Source organism: Haemorhous mexicanus, chromosome 4, assembly GCF_027477595.1.
Source record: "Haemorhous mexicanus isolate bHaeMex1 chromosome 4, bHaeMex1.pri, whole genome shotgun sequence".
Taxonomy (NCBI): Eukaryota; Metazoa; Chordata; class Aves; order Passeriformes; family Fringillidae; genus Haemorhous; species Haemorhous mexicanus.
In genome coordinates this window covers 48458563-48477935 of record NC_082344.1, presented here as the reverse complement: position 1 = coordinate 48477935, position 19373 = coordinate 48458563, and the positions used below count along the sequence as shown (strand labels likewise).

General features: G+C 33.7%; 1 protein-coding gene across 14 annotated transcripts in view; it reads left to right on the top strand.

The window, feature by feature from the left end:
* Positions 1-19373, top strand: part of SGCZ (sarcoglycan zeta) — a 455810-nt gene that overhangs the window by 217867 nt on the left and 218570 nt on the right. For 9 of the 14 annotated variants that reach the window (XR_009486248.1, XR_009486247.1, XM_059844750.1 and 6 more), the window contains exon 3: positions 868-1062. Coding sequence is in view for 8 of the 14 variants with exons in the window: in XM_059844750.1 (XP_059700733.1) it covers positions 868-1062 (195 nt within the window). In the remaining 6 variants the exon portion in view is untranslated. The remainder of the gene's footprint in view (positions 1-867; positions 1063-19373) is intronic. The other 5 variants (XM_059844755.1, XM_059844754.1, XM_059844760.1 and 2 more) reach the window with 1 other exon arrangement.

Below are 19373 nucleotides of genomic sequence, written 5' to 3'. Positions count from 1 at the left end.
TTCTGGTCTAAGGCAATGTGACAGCTGAATATGAATATAAATATCTGTAAAAGACAGTTGTGGAGGAAAAATATTTAAACAGTTTTTTACTAAATGGCATAAATACTTTTGTTTTAAGGAAGTATTAATAGAAAGTCCTTTAGCAGTTTGCAAATGGTATGGTTACTGCTTGCTTGTGTGTGAGAAGAATTTAAACTAGTTCAGGAATTCAAGAGATTATAATTGTTTCCATCTCTTAAAGGGCAAAATGTGGGTTTGTTTTTTCTTTTTTTTTTTTTTTTTTTGTAAAATAAGGAGGCATGTATAATAGCATCAATTGTTAATTTAATTTGCTAAGTATTATGAAAGACTGAAAACTTCATTTATGAAAGGTCAATTTTAGAAAGGTGAGATTTTTCTTCTATTTGTACAAGAATGTACTGGGTGCAAGCTTTATGAAGAAAACTGCTGCTATCTCAGCCAAAACCAGTACAAAAGAAAAGGTACATGACTCTCTATCTCCAGAACCAAATTTTGCTGAATGATCTCATAAAGGACAATAAAAAAAAAAAAATTATTCAGAATTAAAGTGCAAAATACATATCTGGATTACTTCTATATTTCTAATAGTTTCTTGCTGATAAATTTGAAATGCAAATCGAATTTGAAATAGAAACCAAAGGTTTACTTGAAATTCATAAAATCCATCAAATTCATGCTAAATGCCTAGTACATATAACATTGATGTGATTAATGCTAGATGAATGTCTCTCTTCTGTGCCCATAGAAATTTATTTTCTATACATCCTGAGATAATTTTCATGTAATATTACATGGGAAAAACAGACCTCTCATTTCCTTACTTATACTTACATCTTTCTTTTACAGATGACACGAGAGCAGTATATATTAGCAACACAACAGAACAGCCTTCCAAGGACTGAACATCCTCAGTTTTACCCAGTAGGGATTTATGGATGGCGAAAGAGGTGCTTATACTTCTTTGTCCTTCTGCTGTTGGTTACCATGATTGTTAATTTAGCAATGACAATATGGATTTTGAAGGTTATGAATTTCACAGTGGTAAGTATTACAGTAACTTTATGTACCTCATTTCTTCAAGTACTAACTTCTAGTTTTTTCTTTTTTATCATGTTATATAAAAATCTTATAATTTTGAAGGAAAAAATGTATGTACATATTTGAATGTTGGTTCAGATATTTATACTTTTTATATATATATTCTGCAGTGAGTGGACTGGTGCCCTATGTATTCTGATGTTTTTGGTTAAAAGAACATATGTTATGAAATTATATCTGGGTCTTAGATTTTTTTGTTTGCCCAAATCAAAAGTGTCATAATGACTGCCCCAAGCATCTTTTGATTTCTTGTCAGCACTACATAACAAGCATGAGCAGTTTACTAAATCTGTTCTGAATAGTATCTATCTTAGGAAGGAAATGTGCTGGTCATGTCAATGTATACTTTTTCTTTTCTTTTGTTCTTTGTATTTTTTTAAAGTTTACTGGCAATTTGGACTGTATTTCACCTAGAACTTAGAGTAGCTGTTTTGGTGTTGATAGGGGGTAGGTGAGTCTAAAAGCTACATGCTTTAATGAGTCAATCTCTGGCTGGAATCTTTAATATCAGCAAATTATTGCAGATGTACACATACATCTGCATTCAATGGAAACTGTGATAGGAATGTGCACTAGCTGGCAGCAGAGTAGTGACTTTTTGTATCTCAAAAAGTTCAAAATAGCAGTGTTTCTACACTGTTCAAAATAGCAGTGTTTCTGCTAGGACTAGTGCAGTCTTCCTCCCTGGATTTTATCCTTCATAATCCATATCTTGATGTATTTACTTATAAAATTCCAATTCCTCTTTCACAGCACATTTCTTCATTAATTTATCAGCAATAAAAGAATAGCCAGGAAATCCAGCATAAAACCTGTGTCTAAAATTGTTCTATCTGTTGATGATCTGTATTGCATTGAATTATCTAAAACTGTTGTCTGGTGAGACATATTGTGCAAATACATTTATTCTTCTGCGTTTCCACTAGTGGGTGAACATTTTGAATTAATATTTTTACAACTGTATGATTTTAATATTCATGCACAGAAAAATTTGTGAGAATCTTTTGGAAGGTTGCCTTTTTTCAGAGGGGGCTTTTTTTTGTTGGTGTTTTTTTTTTTTTTTTTTAGAACAATGTGCTTTTAAAATAGGACACCCCTATGTGTTTTTGCTTACTATAATATTTATTCATTTGTACTGGAACAATATTTAGGCATAACTCTTTAAGCAGTTTTAAAATATAGCCTTTAAAAAGCACAGATTTTTTTTCTGTGCAGAAGATTGCATTCCAGTAGAAATTTGACAGTACTGTTTCCATATCTAGGGATTTTTTTGACCATCCATGCTACAAGCTACTTTAACACTATCCAAACACTATCCAGTTTAAATTTTTTGTAATTTGATCAAGCAGTTTTTGAAACAAAACAAAAAGACAAATTTTGAAATATTTTTCTTTTCTGCATGTCAAAGTTTGTTGGAAAGTTAAAGGTTTATGGTGAATTACTAAATCAGTGCAGGAATCTAGTGCAGGAAACAAACAGATCATTGCAGCTCTTATAATAAAACACTTTCTCATTGATCATATTCAAATACATTTTTTAAATTATGTGCTGAAGAATGAATTTACTTCTGCAGACTCATGGAATGGTAGGTATTCTTCTGCTTTGAGTAGTTAGTATTCACATTGGAATCTCTATGCTAGAAGACTGACATGTTAAAAGTTGAGTTACATCTTCACACTCATGTCCTTCCATGTACCTTTGAGTAAGAGTGGGAAATTTGTATTAAGTCTGAAGGAGTCACATTCTTAGGGGCAGGTGTTTGACAGTAAAATCATTTAGTTTATGAACCTAAAGTTCGTGCAGTCAGAAAGGCAATGGCTTTGAAATACAAATATATTTCTTCCATGTGTATGTATATATGTACATAGATAGATATAAACAAAGGAATTTTATTTGAATAACTGCAGAGTAATAGAAAATCAGAAGTGCAGCTAGAAATCTGGAGTGTTTGCTCAAAAGAGGAATATAAAAGTAATTGCTATGATAGAAGTAATTGCTGAAATTAGCCTGCTTTGACATTTTGACAATATTTTAAATATTTCCTGTTTTAGCATAAGTCAGTGTTGAGCTTTCTATGAAGACAGTAGTAATTGCAACATTTCAAGGGGTCATGAAGAGCCAGGTCATGGTTTGTCGTTGCTGTCTGATGATTGCAACACTGTTAATTTGTATTAGCTGTTGCCTTTCTATTTTTAACTGTAAAGCTACAGCCACTGACAATTTGGCATATTAAAAACCTTGCTGTGATCAAGTTTCTGGCTGGCAAAGTTTTCTGAATATAATGACCTTGAACATAAAAGTCACATTCAGAATCTGAGCAGTTATCCCATGTTCTTTTTGTACCCAGAGTGTAAAAATAGGGTCTTGTGTAAAGTGTTCATCTCATAGTAAGATGTGAGATTCCTATCAGCAACTGATGTAAATTTTTCTTTTGGATAAATTTTGAATAGCTTATCAAAGAAGTAATTAAAAACATTTTCTTTGCAATTGTGTAAAAACATAGTACAGGCAAGGTATGCAAGTCTCCTTTTATCAGATTACATAATGTAACTAGGAAACATAGAGAAATGTTCAGGGATACAATCTCTTCTTCCAGTGTCCAAGAAACTTGAAAGGTATCAAATAATTGAAATTACCTTGAAAGTTAAAAATAATTTCCCTGATATATAATATGTATCCGATGAGCAAAACTAAAAGTAATTAATATCTGTGTAGCAGGAATATTAGCTGGAGGAGTCATAGATGTAGTAATAATTTTTGAAAGATATTTTCCCACTGGTAGCTTGATCTTATTGTCCTTTAATATCTAGTTGAGCTTTTTTATCTCACTGTTCAATTTTCTTTTTAGAAAGATGTGGCCAAGGAAGCCAATGCCATCTTGGCCTGTATCAAGAACAGTGTGGCCAGCAGGACTTGGGAGATGATTATGCCTTTGTACTTGGCACTGGTGAGGTCACACCTCAAGTACCACCTTCAGTTTTGGGCCCCTCACTTCTAGAAGGACATTGCGGTGCATGTCTGGAGACATGGAAGTGGCAAATGGTCTAGAAAACATGTCTTATGAGGCATGGCTGAGGGAGCAGGGCATGATTAGCCTGGAGAAGAAGAGGCTGCTGGGGAGACCTCATCACTCTCTGCAACTGCCTGAAAGGAGGGTGTAGTGAGATGGGGGTTGTTTTCTTCTGCCATGTCTCAAATGAAAGGATGAGAAGAAATGTCCTTAAGCTGTGCCAGGGGAGGTTCAAATTACATATTAATTTCTCTTTCAATGAAAAAGTAGTTAGACATTCAAATAAGTTGCCCAGGCATGGTGTGAAGTCATAATCTCTGGAAGCGTTCAAAGGGCATCTGTATGGTTCAGGGGTGGTTGAGGTGGTAGTGGGTGGGTGGTTGTACTGGATAATCCTGAAGGTCTGATTTTCAAAGGAGACGTGCAAAGTATCTTGGAAAAATCAAGCCAGGAACTAAAATCTGTAAATTTTTCCAGTATATAAAATAATAGCCTAAGGGGACTTGGGCTTCATGGAACACTTTCCTTTCATTGTACTAACCTTGGCATGGTTCACAGACTACCCCATGGAAACATCTATCTTTCACTTTACATCAGGATGTAATTACCTCTCACTTAGTCTATGCTGTATGAGTTTAATGAAGCTCAGAGCAGTTAGTCACTCTTTTCTGTCTGTACAGTTACTATACTAGGGATTTCAGGAGGGATGGACACTCAAGTAATGTCTTGGTACCAGAGCCAAGGGGTAATATATTATTGTTTTTGTATTTAGAATGTCCCAGTTATTTCATATATGTAATATATGTGAATTTTAAAGGCTTGTGAAGAAATAAATATTTTTTTACTGTGCCTGCATTCTTGTCATCCTGTATTTACATGGACCACAGCATAAGTAATTAGCTGACTTTTTTTAAAAGTCTAATCACTATAGCATTATTCTCCAATAAATTTTTTTTTATCATCTTTAAGTTATTTTAACCTCAACAGAACTATAGTTTTATATAATTTATTCTTCATAGAGCTGCTAATGAATAAGGCATATTGATACTCTGTCAATCTGTTTAATTACTTTGTGAAAGAGACTTACAGTATATTTTTGTTACTAACCAAATGCCAGTGTAGCGATACGTGACTGAAAGTTTTTTGCATGTATTTCAAATTAGCGTTAAAAAATGGGAATTCAAACTCTTATTCTTGGGATGTGACATTGTGAAATAACATGGAGCAACAAGCACAGAAGTGTAGGTCCAGCTTTTGGTGGAGGAAGCATTTAATAACACCTCTCTTATACATTTTCTAATATGTGCACAATTGGCATTGATATCAACACATTTAATATTATGTTGTTCCTTTGCTTATTACATGCCATTGATGTCTGGAGTTTACTATAGCTAAAAAAATGGTACTGTTAGAAAAAATGCTCATGTAGTTCTTAGATCTCTTTTTGTGTCCTGTAACAGCCATATAGAGCCAAGTTATTTTGCTGGGTTTTGTTGTACATCTGGTTTTGTGTGTCTTCATATTCTGATTACCCCTAGGAATCCATATATGAAAAGACATTTTGTGATCCCCTGTAAGAATGCAGCCACCTACTTCAGATGTTTTCTCTTGCTGTAGCTGCAGTGTTGCAGTCAGTTTTGTCTGCTCTTATGACACAGTGTTGTCTGTATTGATCCATGTTAAACTCCTCTTGCCAGTACTACCATGGGAATTACGTTTAAGATCAGGGGCCAGACAACTTACCTGGGTAGTAACAGTTTATTTCTCCAGGGACTTTGAAGAATGCTTTAGCTTCAGACATAAGCAGGGTGTAAAGAGCAGTTTGAATTTCCTGGCTTGAACACTTGTGCTTCATGCCCCCAGCTGAGCATACTCTCCTTTGCTGGCTGCCTAGCTCTGGATTCATGTTCTATGGACAGCAGGTAGTTTGCAGGGGGAATGTCTGCCTGAATTCCACCTAGCCCATGTTTAATTCCTAATTCCATGTTTAAAAGCCAAGTGAACACGATTTCTTTCTTATGTGACAGAATGTATAATAAGGCAGAAACATGGAAACATTAATTCCCCACCCATGTGCATCATAACAGATTATCCCTATATTCCTTTACAAGTTTCAAGTTTACAATTGGAAACTTTCAGTAAACAATATTTTCCTGGGTTTTGGTTAATGGGCAAGAATGTGGAACTCTTCCAAATATTTAGCTCTCTGTGTTGGGACAGACACACGCTTCTGATTTTGATATCCAATATGGAGACAACACTCATAATTTCTTAAAAAGTACAATTGCTACATTAAAGTTATCATTTGATGCCTAAATTTTTAGTGGTACAGAACCAAATCAGCTCTGTTCAATGCTTTTATCTAGGTGTAGACCAAACTGTCTTGGCATACTGAGGCAAAACAAAATCTACTTGTTAAACAATACTGTAATAGACATTATCCATTTCTCAAAACCATGTCAGTGATATGAGTAGTTACCTTTCTAATATTCTTTGGCCACCCGTAAGTCCTTATTTGATGGTCAAAACAGTATTTGGTTATCAGTTCCGTTAGTTCTGCTGAACTATGTGATGAAGATATCATTTTCACATCATAATTAATACAATTTCAAGTAGAACTAGGTAAAGGGTCTTTTCCATTTCTTAGACAATCTTTGAGATGTGTCCAATTTGTAGCAGGTTGGCATTTCAAAATGATGTTTTGTAATTGTACTTATCTCAAAAATGATTTTGCCATTTGGCGAACAGAAAACTTCTTTCATTTGACAAAGGCAGTAGTTTGTTATTAGGTTTTGAGTAAATATGAATAGAAGCAGTTGATGCATATTTAATAAATATATTCTGTCACATCTGCAGGTTTAATTTACTTCAATGGCAATAATTTATTGTCAATAATTTTTTAAAAACTGTACATTATCTAATTTTTTAAATGTTTTTATCTTATTAACTAGGTAGACAATTATTTCCCTAGATCCATCAGTGTGTGATGTTCTCTTTTGGGATGAATGTCAGAAAACTCTTGTTTCCTTTTTGCTGTTTTGGTTTTTTTTTTTTTGTTTTGTTTTGTTTTTTTTTTTTCTTTGCCAGCCTGGACTGACAAAGTTCAAAGTTCCAGTCCAGAGCAGGCAATATAATTAACTTTCAATGAGTATGAGACTTAGCCAAGATATGAGAGACCAAGGCTCAAATTGTCTCCAATATAGATCATGTTCCTGATAAGTGTTTTACCCATAGGTTATTAGTCCTTATCATTTCTGGCATTTCCTTTTAATAGATACATGTCATCTCTCTTACTATTTCTTAATCTCAAACAAAACATATCAACCTTGTAACAAATTTTATTGAAAATTCCAATGAAATGCCTGTGTATTCCTCAAGAATATTTTCTGCACAGATTTAAACTCTTTTAAAATTTTGAATTTTAAATTATTTGAAAAAATGATTTAGAAAATCTTCAGCTAAAATGCGAATTAGACACCAGATGATTGCCCATGGACATGTGTACATGTATGCACAAAGTCTTATTTATATAACTATGTTCTCATATCTTTATGGTGCACTGGAAATCAGATATGTCAGCTTCTTGAATGAACCTGTCAGCTCTGTGAATAATTCAACAACTTACCCATAGAATGTCGGCAAATTATTCTTGCTGTGAGTTAATTTTGCTTGGACTTTTTATCCCATATTTTAACATTCATGGGAAAGCACAACTTTAGAGAGCTGGAGGGTATTTTGTACAGCTCGTGTCCCTTTTCATTTTCAGTGCCATAGGCAAGAATGAACTGATTTAGTCTTACTCTCTTTTGAGCATTTCATATATTTGCTGTCCTGAGCACAATGAAAACTCATTTTAAATATTTCTAGTACCATTCCTAAAAAATCACTTTTTTATCTCATCTTGTATGTGTACCTCCTGTATTGTATACCTCTTTTCCTAGTCCTTATGGGGAGGAAAAATATTGGTGTCAGTTTAAGCGTGGTGTAGGTTTACTTGACTGTACAATAATATAAAATCTGCTGTGTCACAGGGGAAAGGTGACTAATCTGACATCACATTTGTGATACATAAGGCTACAGCTTGTATGAACAGTCAAGCCACTGTTAAACATACTTTGTTAGGTATTTTATAGTACTGGACCTCTCATAGAAAGATATCTTTCAGTAAAAAGTAGGAAGGTATTGTTTAAAACAATCCTATTTAATAGCACTTCTCAGCAAACATTGACTCCCTTGCTTAATGTGCAGGTTACATTATTGATTCTGTGTGACTGAATGCAGATCTTAAATGATTTATTTTATTCTGAGATGATATGTCTGTACATTTTGGGGTTTGTTTGATCAAATGATCTCTCATGAAGAAGGAATGAGATAAAATTATTTTCTCATTTTTATATTTGTTTGATCATTCAGATTTAATGGCAGAGTACTAGTAGAGTTCCCAATAGAAAAAGGAAGCAAATACACTGCTCCTCAGAAAGTCTGGTAAAAATGTGCCAGCAACAACAGTTTAAATTCATGTAATAGATTAGCTGAAAATGTGTATATACATATACAGACATGTTGCATATATCTGTATCTATTCAGTTTGCTGACGTTTACCTTTGAAATAACCATGTGCTCGAGCTGAGTGAGCAATGTTTACTAGACAGCTTATCCTTGATCATTCACTGTGTAAATGGGCTGGAACAAGCATCTCAGAATTTTTTTCAAATATTTATGAAATATTTATTCCATTTATGAAAATGGAATTAGCCTAATTTCCATTAAAGGCTTTTTGTTTCCTTTCTGAGTGTATTCTAGCATGACATAGGTGTTTATAGAAAATGAGATTTTCAATAGAATATTACATAAATATAATTTTAAATTCTTAAAGCTTTATTGAGTAAGAGAGTTCTGACACTTATATTTGTCCAACTGCATACCTTGAATAGCAGATATTTGAAGACTGCTTTTGGTGTGCAGTTATTTTTAATGAGGGGGAAAAAGGCAGAAAAAATTAATTTTGTATACCAGGGTTCATGAAAATAATCAACAGAAAGTCATAAAAAGGAAAAAAGGCTAATGCATCAGCATGTTTGTCTCAAGTGGAACAGCTAAATCAGAGTTAATTTTATAGTTCAGGCCAAGCAGTACTATTTTGTAAGTTTATTTAGCAGTGATTAGAGAGATATCAAACCACAAATTTAGTTACTTAAAAGCACCAACAGTCTGTATGAATAACGAAATGTGTGATTCTTACTTCCTTTCTGTTAATGGGATGACTTATCTGAGTAAAAAATGCAATAAAAAATTACATTCTCTGCTTGGAAATTGTACAAATCTTCCATCCTGAAATAAATACAAGTCTGTGTATTAAGTATAAGAGCAGAATGTACTTATGTAAATCTAGCCTAAATTAGACCTAGCACATTTAGGAATTATAACAAAAAAGAAACATGAAGATAAGATAGAATATGTAGTGATAAATGTCTTACATGACAGAGTATTTCCTCTTCTTTCCTTTAAGTCAGGATATTAAATGTGTGGTTGGACTCCCAGATAGGATTAAATGATTAATTAAATGTTCACTGATGAAGAAGCAGGGACATTAAAATAAAAAATGTGAATGAAGGGTTTTTCTGTCCTGCAGCAAACAAGGAGAAAAGTTTTCAAGACTTTTACCCAAAAGACACAACACTGATGGAGGTGTCATTTCTATGCCTGGCAAGCATATTTTACTACTGCTAGGTACAATCAAGGCATGAAAATCAAGAAATCCAGTAAAATTACGGGATTACAAAATTACATAAAATTACAGATTATAAATGCTATTGCCAGAGACAATGTAGAAGTAGTGGAAATACCACAAAATAGAAATCACTTAATACACAGTCCTAAACCAATTAATTGCAATCTAAATTTGGCTGCCTTTTCTGGAAAAGCCATCAGAGCTTGTCCAATGATTTGTTATTCAGGCAGCATGGTGCATACCCTGTTTGTCACATCAGTGTCCATCAATAATGTGAGGACTACATTGTTTTACTGTGACATTCAGTTAAGTACAACAAGTTGTGCACAGCCTTGTGCGAAATCTTAAGAGTTTTGAGTTTATGGCATCCTACAAAACAGAACTCACAAAAACTCAGATACATATTTTAGTGTCTCTAATAATGAAATCAGCATTTCTGTGATGCAAAATCACTATCTGTACAGGTTTTTTTAGTTCTAGATCTTCCTTTCCTCTCACCTCATTGACATCTACTTACACACCTGAGCAACATCATGAAATGTTTTCCCACAGAGAAATTTCTAATTACTGTGTTGGTTTTTCTTATTAACTTCAAGGCTCAGTTTTATAAAAGCAAGGATGTGCAAGAGGGTAACAGATTTCTGTCTGCATCAACAAAAAACTAAAATTGAATAAGTATTATAAAAATACAAAAGGAATATATATTAACTTTGGTTCAAATTTTAACACATCTATTTTCTCATATACTGGAATGGCACAAGTAAAAAAATAAACAATTCTTTTTATAAAATGAAAATCAAAATTGCTATCCTACTCTCCTCAGTTGAGATGATACTTTAATAGTAAAGATAGATGAAAACATATGTAAAGATAGAAATTAAAAAATATATACTTGATCATCTTCAAATCATTCTTCCATCTTTTAGAGATGGACCTTTCTCATTTCCTTCATTGTGTTCAGGATTATACAATTCTTATCAGACATCTTTCAGGTTCTCGTCATGCTACATAGAAGTAACAGAGACAAATATCTATAGTAGTTTAATTGGCTGAACAAGCAATATGAAAGACACAATTTGAATAGGTTTTGTCACATTCTAATATTTATTTACCAAAATATGATAATCACTATTAAAAATGTCTTCATTTTTTACAGTAGTCAATTCAGAATAAAAATGTAGTATGCCAACAATTTACCTGTGGATTTGTTCCTCAGACTGTTTGATATCAGCTTATGTGTATATAAATATCCAAATTTATTTTTCTCAAGAGGGATGTAAACTATTTCCCTTTGACTTTCCTGACTGTTTTTATAATTTTTTTTGGTTCTTCACTAATTAAAATGCTAACTATAAAGGAAGAGGGTTGATTTTTAAGCTTATTTCTACGTTATCTTGCTCTTACTTTAAAACTTCATTAATTACTTGCAAAATTATTTAAATTAAATCCTATCTACAGGATGCTACTATGGAAATCCTTTTGTCATGATTGCAAAAAGGTCACACTTTTTTGTGGTACCTAAGGAGGACCTGTTGGACAGGAAAAAAGGGGCAAAGAGTATGGCAACACAACATCTCTGGCAGGTATAAAACTTTGGGGGAATATACTTGCTCTAAACTCTCACATCACTTTTTATATTAAGCAGGAGTGTTATGGTTTGCAGTTCTTAATATGAACTGTGGAAAAATAAATATCCTGTTATGGATTGTTATCTGAGCTTTTGTCTAACTGTCAAAGGGCTCTTAGACTTCTGTTTTAAGGTTTAATAAAGCTGTAACCTGGAGCTTGCTGAAGGTTAACACATTTACTTTCAAGAAAATAAAATTCAATGGCAGATAAGGGCATTTATTACTGCACAAATAAAAAAGTAGTTTTTGTAGTCTAAAGGGAAACATTAATGGATTTTGGATTCATGGTGTGTGTGAATAAAATTACTTCAGATGCCCTAAGGTTCAGGTGAAGCTTGAGTCATATGTAAAGTAATAATATAATAAAATGCCTGATAATTCTTACCCATTTTTAAAAATTCTGAACACACTTAAACTGCTGCCTAAATCAAAATGAAAATAACTATAGATTTTATAATAGGGTACAGTATAATCACAGATTCTCAAAGGTATAAACTCAGCTAAAATATTCTGCAGACTACTACTGTTTGTTGACAGAAGATCTGAGGAGTCCATCTAAGCAGTCCAGTCATATGAATATTTCACAACACTCTTTTCTAGTCAACTGAAATTTATTAGAAGACTTATACTGAATATTCAGTCAGCTTAGAGTGTATAAATTTATACACACACAAAAAAGATATTCCTAAATAATTATTTTACATCAGGTAATCTTTCTGTATTTCAGAGAACATTTCTGAAATCTTACTTGACAGCTTTAATTTACTGGGCATTAAAATCTCTCACTACCTGGTAGTGCACTCTATTGAATGTAATTAGAAGTATTTCTATAAACTTTTTCACACTTCTCTGTGGGTGTTTTGTATGCTTTAACACTTGGTGTTATTTTTATACACTCAATCTAAAAGATTCAAATGTCAGGTTAGCAGTTAATAGCTAGGTTTTCAAAAGTAATTGGAAGTCAACCTTGATGGCATGTATGTTATTTGAAAAATACCATCCTGCACAGCTTCATGCTTGTTAGTGTTGTAAGATGCCCTCCAGATCCATTCTATGTAAAATTCTTCCTTATGGAGCACAGTGTTTGTTGAGTACCACACATACACATAGTGTGCTGGGCACTAACAGCTGCATGGGAAATAACAGCTAAATAAACAAATACTCTGCTATAAAGGGTGTTGAAGAGCAGTGTGCTCAAGCAGGCTCTAAACCCTCAAAGTATGGTGCTGGAAGTATTGATTCTCATGGAGCAGTAAAGTATGCAAGGAATTTCTGAGACTGGGCAGGACAGTGAAGATCGGGAATTATGCATTAGAGGTGTATGTGAGGCATACAAGTCTTTCTCCTTCCTTTTTATTTACTGATGATTAGAAGTACCAATTCCAGGGTAAGTCCAGGCAGTCAGGAAAAGGTGTCCACATAGTGGGGAAGACAGCTGAACATGAGCTGCAGAGGAGAGACAGCTGTTCAGGCCATGGAAGGACCATTCTGTGGTGGGTAGCCACTTGGATGGAAAGGAGTTGTTCAAAGTTGGGGAAAAGTGTTACTCTGACAGCATCATCTGTAGTTACTCTGTGGAGATCTTCACTCTATGATGTGAATGTTAAAAAATTGATGAATGTTTGAGAATTTAATGGGTAAATGAATGGCAGGAAAATGTTAAAAAAAAAAAAAAATCCTGGATCTGAATATCCAATTTTAATATTTGTGTGTCTGATGTTATTGGAAATGAGACATTGGGCTCAACTTTTGGTCTCACCCAGAATGGCCATTCTTATGATTTTTTGAAAGCAGGCCTGAGGACTTGATTCTCAGTTTATACATTATATTGATAAACCAGTGGTTTGTATTGTGTATTTCAATGCATCACAGTGTGCAGTCAATCCAGGAAATTAAGGATCACATTAAGTCAATAGAATTAAGTGGTTTAGTCCTAATCCCAGGAAATTAGAAATTATTTAAAATTTTTACTTCCTCCCATAAATAGATGAAAAAATAAAGGGGTAGGCTGAATAGCAGTGTTGTAGCACCACAGAACAAAACAAAACTGATTTCTTGTCAAACTAAATTCTGGATTTGGCTCTGTAAGTTATTGCTCTCTGTCATGAAAGTGTGATTTAGTTAACTAAACTATTTCCAAGCAACATCTGCTTTCATATAATTTTGCGAACAGTTTAAGACAATCTGAAGAAATGGTAAAAAGAACTGTGCAAGCTATTGGAATAACAGTTTATGAATATATTTAGGATATTTTCCAAGTTAGAATTTCAAAGAGTTTTTTTCCTTCACATTTACAAATATAACTATGTTTATATTGGTTGTATAAATTCTGAAAAAAAACCCATCACAATGTCTTGAATAAAAAACCTTGATCAGTTGTTTCAGTTTTTGCCCTTGGCTTCAGATAACACCTTAGGCAACACAGTGTTACAATTATATAAACTTGTCAAACAAAATGTTATAGATATTCTTTTATAAATATTTTTTTCAGTTTACTAGAATGGACAAAACTCACTTCAAATTACTATAGAAACAATTCATATAATCCATATACCTAGATTATTTTCTGTGCTTATTCTCAGATCTCTGTCCCTCTGCAAAATCTACAAGGAAGCAGCCACTATTTAAGTATCTGAGATAATTTAGATTTACTTTTTTTTTTTTGTTTCTTAATTGCTGTTTATGACAACAATTTAGAGAAGCAGAAGCATGTTTAGACTATCTCTATCTTCCTAGAGCTCATTATGGGTCTGTTCCATTCTGGTGTACGCCTTGTGATTCCATGTGTGTGTGTGAAACACACGTGTTTATGGCTACCCATGTGAATCATAGACACCCTTTCTTATTCTGGCTGCATTTTAATATTCTTCTGTTTGTTCCCCTCTGGCCTTGAAAAAGTCAATGTACAAGCAAGGATTGCTAGAAGCTTGTCCACGTATTCAGATTTGAATATACTTTAGGATCCAGCTGCAGAAAAATCATATGATGAGTGTTTTAGTTGACTTTGCCCATGTGATTGTGGATGATTAATCTCTTTGAAACAGAGTATCATCAAAAAATGCTAGAATATTCTCCATATTTAGTTTTGAAACTGAAAGTATTTGAATTAAAGTGCAGCTCCAATTATTTTATAATAGAATGGCAGTTTTTATTAACTATCAGATGAAGGGAATAAAAAATGCCATAATCTCTGATCAGCACACAGCAGGGTAGAGGTATGGTGGCAGTATTAGTGATATCTGAGGTGGTTATTTTCCAAAACTACCTAGAAACTAAAACACTCAGTGTAAGAGGCAAAACAACCTTTCCAACTTAAATTTAATGTAAAGTGAAAGCAGAAAAGCTTTGCATATTTTCAATAAGAATTTTTTTATGATTTGACAAAAAGCGTCTTTATACTGAGTGCTCAAAAATTCTCCTGTTTTTCATTAATCTCCTGGGAAAGCAAAACAGATCTATATGCCAGTAGAAAAGCAGATTTCTTAGGTGTATAAAGTACACAAGTCAGCAAAAACTTCACGAATCTTCAGTTAAAGATATAATATAAAACTATGTTTCCTTTTTTCACTTTTATAAATGAATCATAGAATCATCATAGAATCATAGAATGGTTTGGGTTGGAAGGGGACCTTGATCATCTAGTTCCAACCCCACTGCCATGGGCAGGGCACATTCAGTTAGATCAGGTGCTCAAAGCCCCATCCAACCTGGCCTTGAACAGGGACGAGGCATTTACAGTTTCTCTGGGCAACCTGTGCCAGTGCCTCACAGCCCTCACAGTCAAGAGTTTTTCCCTAATGTCTAATCTAAATCCACTCTCCTTCAATTTGAACCCATTTCCCTTTGTTCTTTCTCCACACACTTTTGTAAATAATTTCTCTCCATCTTTCCTATAAGTTCCCTTCAGATACTGGAAGGATGCACTTAGGTCATCCTGAAGTCTTCCCTTTTCCAGGCTGAACCATCACAGTTCTCTCATCCTTTGCTCTTAGGAGAGGTGCTCCATCCCTCTGATCAACTTGGTGCCCCTCCTCTGGACCAAGCGCTCACTCTGTTCCTGTTTTTCCCCAATCCATTGTCTTCATCACTGTCACTCATGGTTACAAATCACCCTATGTGGTTATCTCAGTGTAACTGATATTATTTGCATGTTACTTTAATGTAGTCACACTGCAGTGATGAGCATGAGGACAGAAACCCTAAGAAATAAAATGCTTTAACTACTCCAATTTTATGTGAGTAGAATTATTCGCGTACCTATACTTCAAAATTGGTTGTATGTATTTGAATTTTCTCATGCTGCAAAGTGAAAGCTTAAAGGTGTACAAGAAAGGATGTATAGGCAAGGGAAGAAGAAATAGGAAGCAAAAGAAAAGACTAATCAAAAATGGTAAAATTATGAGATTAAAAAATAATTAAGAGCTGGAAAAATTGAAATAAAGAAAAAAAGCCATTTATGTTTCATATAAAAGAGGTTTCTTAGCTAACAGATGTATTAGCTGCAGGCAGCAATAAATTTTAAAAATGAAAAACAATGCATAATTTTTACATCACTAAAATTAAAATGGTGACAGCACTAGCAGATATGATGCATTGCAAAGAAGTATTCTACTCTTCTGAATAAATCATTGAACAAGGACTCTGAAAATCAGGGTTTGATTTTTAGCACTCTTTGCAGTTGCCTAGCTGAGAATGTTAATGATTATTACTTCTAAATGGAAGTTGTTGGAAAACCAACTTGAATGAGAGCAGTCCTGAGAGGGATGTGGGGATTCTGGTGGATGAGACCCTTGACATGACCCGTCAGGGTGCAGCTCAGAGAGCCAGCTCTATCTTGAGCTGCATGAAAAGGAATGAGGCCAGCTGTTTGAGGGAGGTGATTCTACCCCTCTACTTCATCCTTGTGAAACCCCACCTGGAATACTGGAGCAAGTATCTAATTTTTTTTTTTATTTCCTGGATTTTGTCATTCTTGCTGGTAATAGACTGTTTTAAAATAAACATTGTTATACATTGTTATAAAGAGAAGCTTTTCTGATAGTAATCGACTTAATTATGGAAACCAGCTTTTTTAATATATACCTTTGGAAAAAGAGGAAAAGGAAATGAGCGTCAAGAAAAATTGTGGGTAGAGGAAGGAACAGAAAAAAAAATTTAAAAAATACATGAAAATCAAGAAAAAAACAAAAACTGTACTCCCTATTTTCTTCAAATGTCTAATGCAGAACTATGCAAATTTTATGAGGACAGAGAACTACTCTGAAATATACCTAAAACTAGGTTCTTAGAGTGGTTCTGGCATTTTATTCATGTGGAACTATACTGAATATATTTTATTACCTCTCAAGGAAATAGGCACTTGGTTTATTTTCTCTGAAAATCTTTGCTAGAGGAACTATAAATTTATTCTTAAAAATTATTATTACCTTTCACATCAGTGGAAGATTAATTCTAGCATATTTAGTAATAACAGCAAGGTGTTATTTATGCAGGTGTGACTTTTAACAGTGCCACTACAGATGCAGCATGTGTGTGTTAGCAGACAGGCATGACGTAGATAGCACATTCATTTTTATATGATTTATATGTTTAAACCTTGAAATATTTAAGTATGTTAAAAGTGTTTGAAATATCTAGTAGGTACTCATTAGTTGTCTTTTTATTACTTTTTTCAATTAATGGAGGGGTCTAAATCTTATATTAATTTAGAAATGCTTTTGGTCTCAAAGGGTTATGATCTTTTGTGATGTGCTAGTGACATTAAATAAACACAATTGCTGGATGCTGGAATTCTTTTAAGAAATATTTATTACTTATAATAAAACTGTCTCTAAACTCTATAATGATGCTGTAAAAATTACAGTACCAGGATAGAAAGGTCTTTAGGAAGAAGTGGTTTCAGGCTCATACTAAGGCAGAGCAATACAGGCCAAGTCTTGAAAATGAGAGTAGGGGAAGGAAGAAAAGGAAGGAAGGGGAAAGGGATAAAAACATCTCTTCAATGCAAATTATGTTGGCATTTTCTGGTTGTTGATCTGAGACACATTAGCTGGGTATTGACAGATAAATAAGCTCCAAGGAGTATAACTGGTGAGGCAAAATATAGGTAAAAGCAGATGGATTAGCATAGCATTATGGATGCTGACAGCCCTGTGTTTTCCAGGGAAACACTGGTGTGAAGTAAGGAACAGATGCTGAACAATATGGCACATCTGATTTCATGCTGCTTGTGCGAACTGACCCTTGACATTCTGTATGAGGTCAAAAGATTTCTGAAATTTCAGTGAGTAGGCACTGTGGGCATGAAGGTTGGCAGATCAAATCAGGTGTATGTTTTGCCTTTCAGCAAATATCTGATGATCGTGGGTGAAATAAAATCTAAGGCTCAGCAGAGAGTGACTGAAATGCCATTTGTTGTAGAATTTTGCAGCTGTTAAAGATGTGTTATATAATCTGTCATAATTTATTCCTGATCTATTTTTATTCTCTTCATTTGAAGGGTAGAAACTATTATTGAAAGTTATTCTCACTACTGAAAATTGATTTCAACAAAGCAACTTGTAATGCACAGCTTAGGAAAGGATGTGTAGAACTAAATGATGAGCTAGAATTACATTTATTACTTGATGTACTATATTTTTTTTAATTACATAGGAAAAATGATGATACATCCAAATAAAGTTCCAATTTTCATTTAAAAGGTTAATAACTGTTCTCCCTGTCCCCATAATCTACATGCTGATTTTTAACATTTAAATACTGTTATTTAACCAAACCCACTGTTCAGAATCTAGCTGTTAACAAAGACATTTGTCTCTAGCTACTTTCTTTCATGCACTTTTGCTACAGAATAATTAATCAGTAGATAAGTTCAGTGTCACCTCAGTTAAGAATTATGATAGATTTATGAGAAAATGAATGTGATTTAAACACACTGGAGTGTGGAGTATCACAGCTTCAGATATAATTTTACATGTATAATGTGTAACAAACATGTACAAACTAAGCTGCTCAGACTAAGCAATAGGGATCCTTTTGATCCTTTGAGAAAGAGTCTCTTGAAAGTTCATCCCATCTGAGTCAATAAACTCTTCTGAATGTGTTTTCAATGGGACTAAAAATTAATAAAAATAAAATTAAATGTAATAGTAGACTGATGCAATCTGGCTAGATCTGATAGTGATTTTATGATTGATTTTCTTGAAATAAGCTACAGGAATACCTGACGTGAGTGGAAACAAAAATTTATTCTGGAATGGGAACATCAGCATGCAGGAAATGACTGTTACCTTTTGCAAAGGATTCAGTCAGCCTCACTGTCCCAGAAAGGTTAAAGACCTGGATGTGGTGACAAACATTAATTGTTTGAGAGGTTTATTTCTTTACACAAACAGATTTATAAATAAAAAAGCTAATTAGGTAATAAAAAGGATTCACATAGAACAACAATAATGTTACTATTTTGTATTCAAAACAAGGCAGTAAATACAATGAAATGCCACAAAAAGCTAACTCCTGTTCAGTGTTAATTTTTTATCATAGATGGCTAATTTCATGCCTGATGATCTGGTTTATGATAATTATTTTTAAAAATGTCATGCAGTATCACTGTTTTGGCTATACATTGAGCATTTGCCAGAAAAGGCAAAAAACTACTTTCTCAAAATTTGCAATATTTATTTCAATAGTCTTCACAATGATCGAAATAAGAACAGTATGCATCCTCAAGAAAGAACTATTGTGTTTTCTTGTGAAATTTCCAGCATGATAGGACAACATCTTGTTAATGGAAGTAGTTTAGCACTTTTGACTGTGTACTTCATTAACACTTTATGGGGATGCATGAGCATGGTGATGAAAAACCCTTTCTAGTTATGGGGAAAGT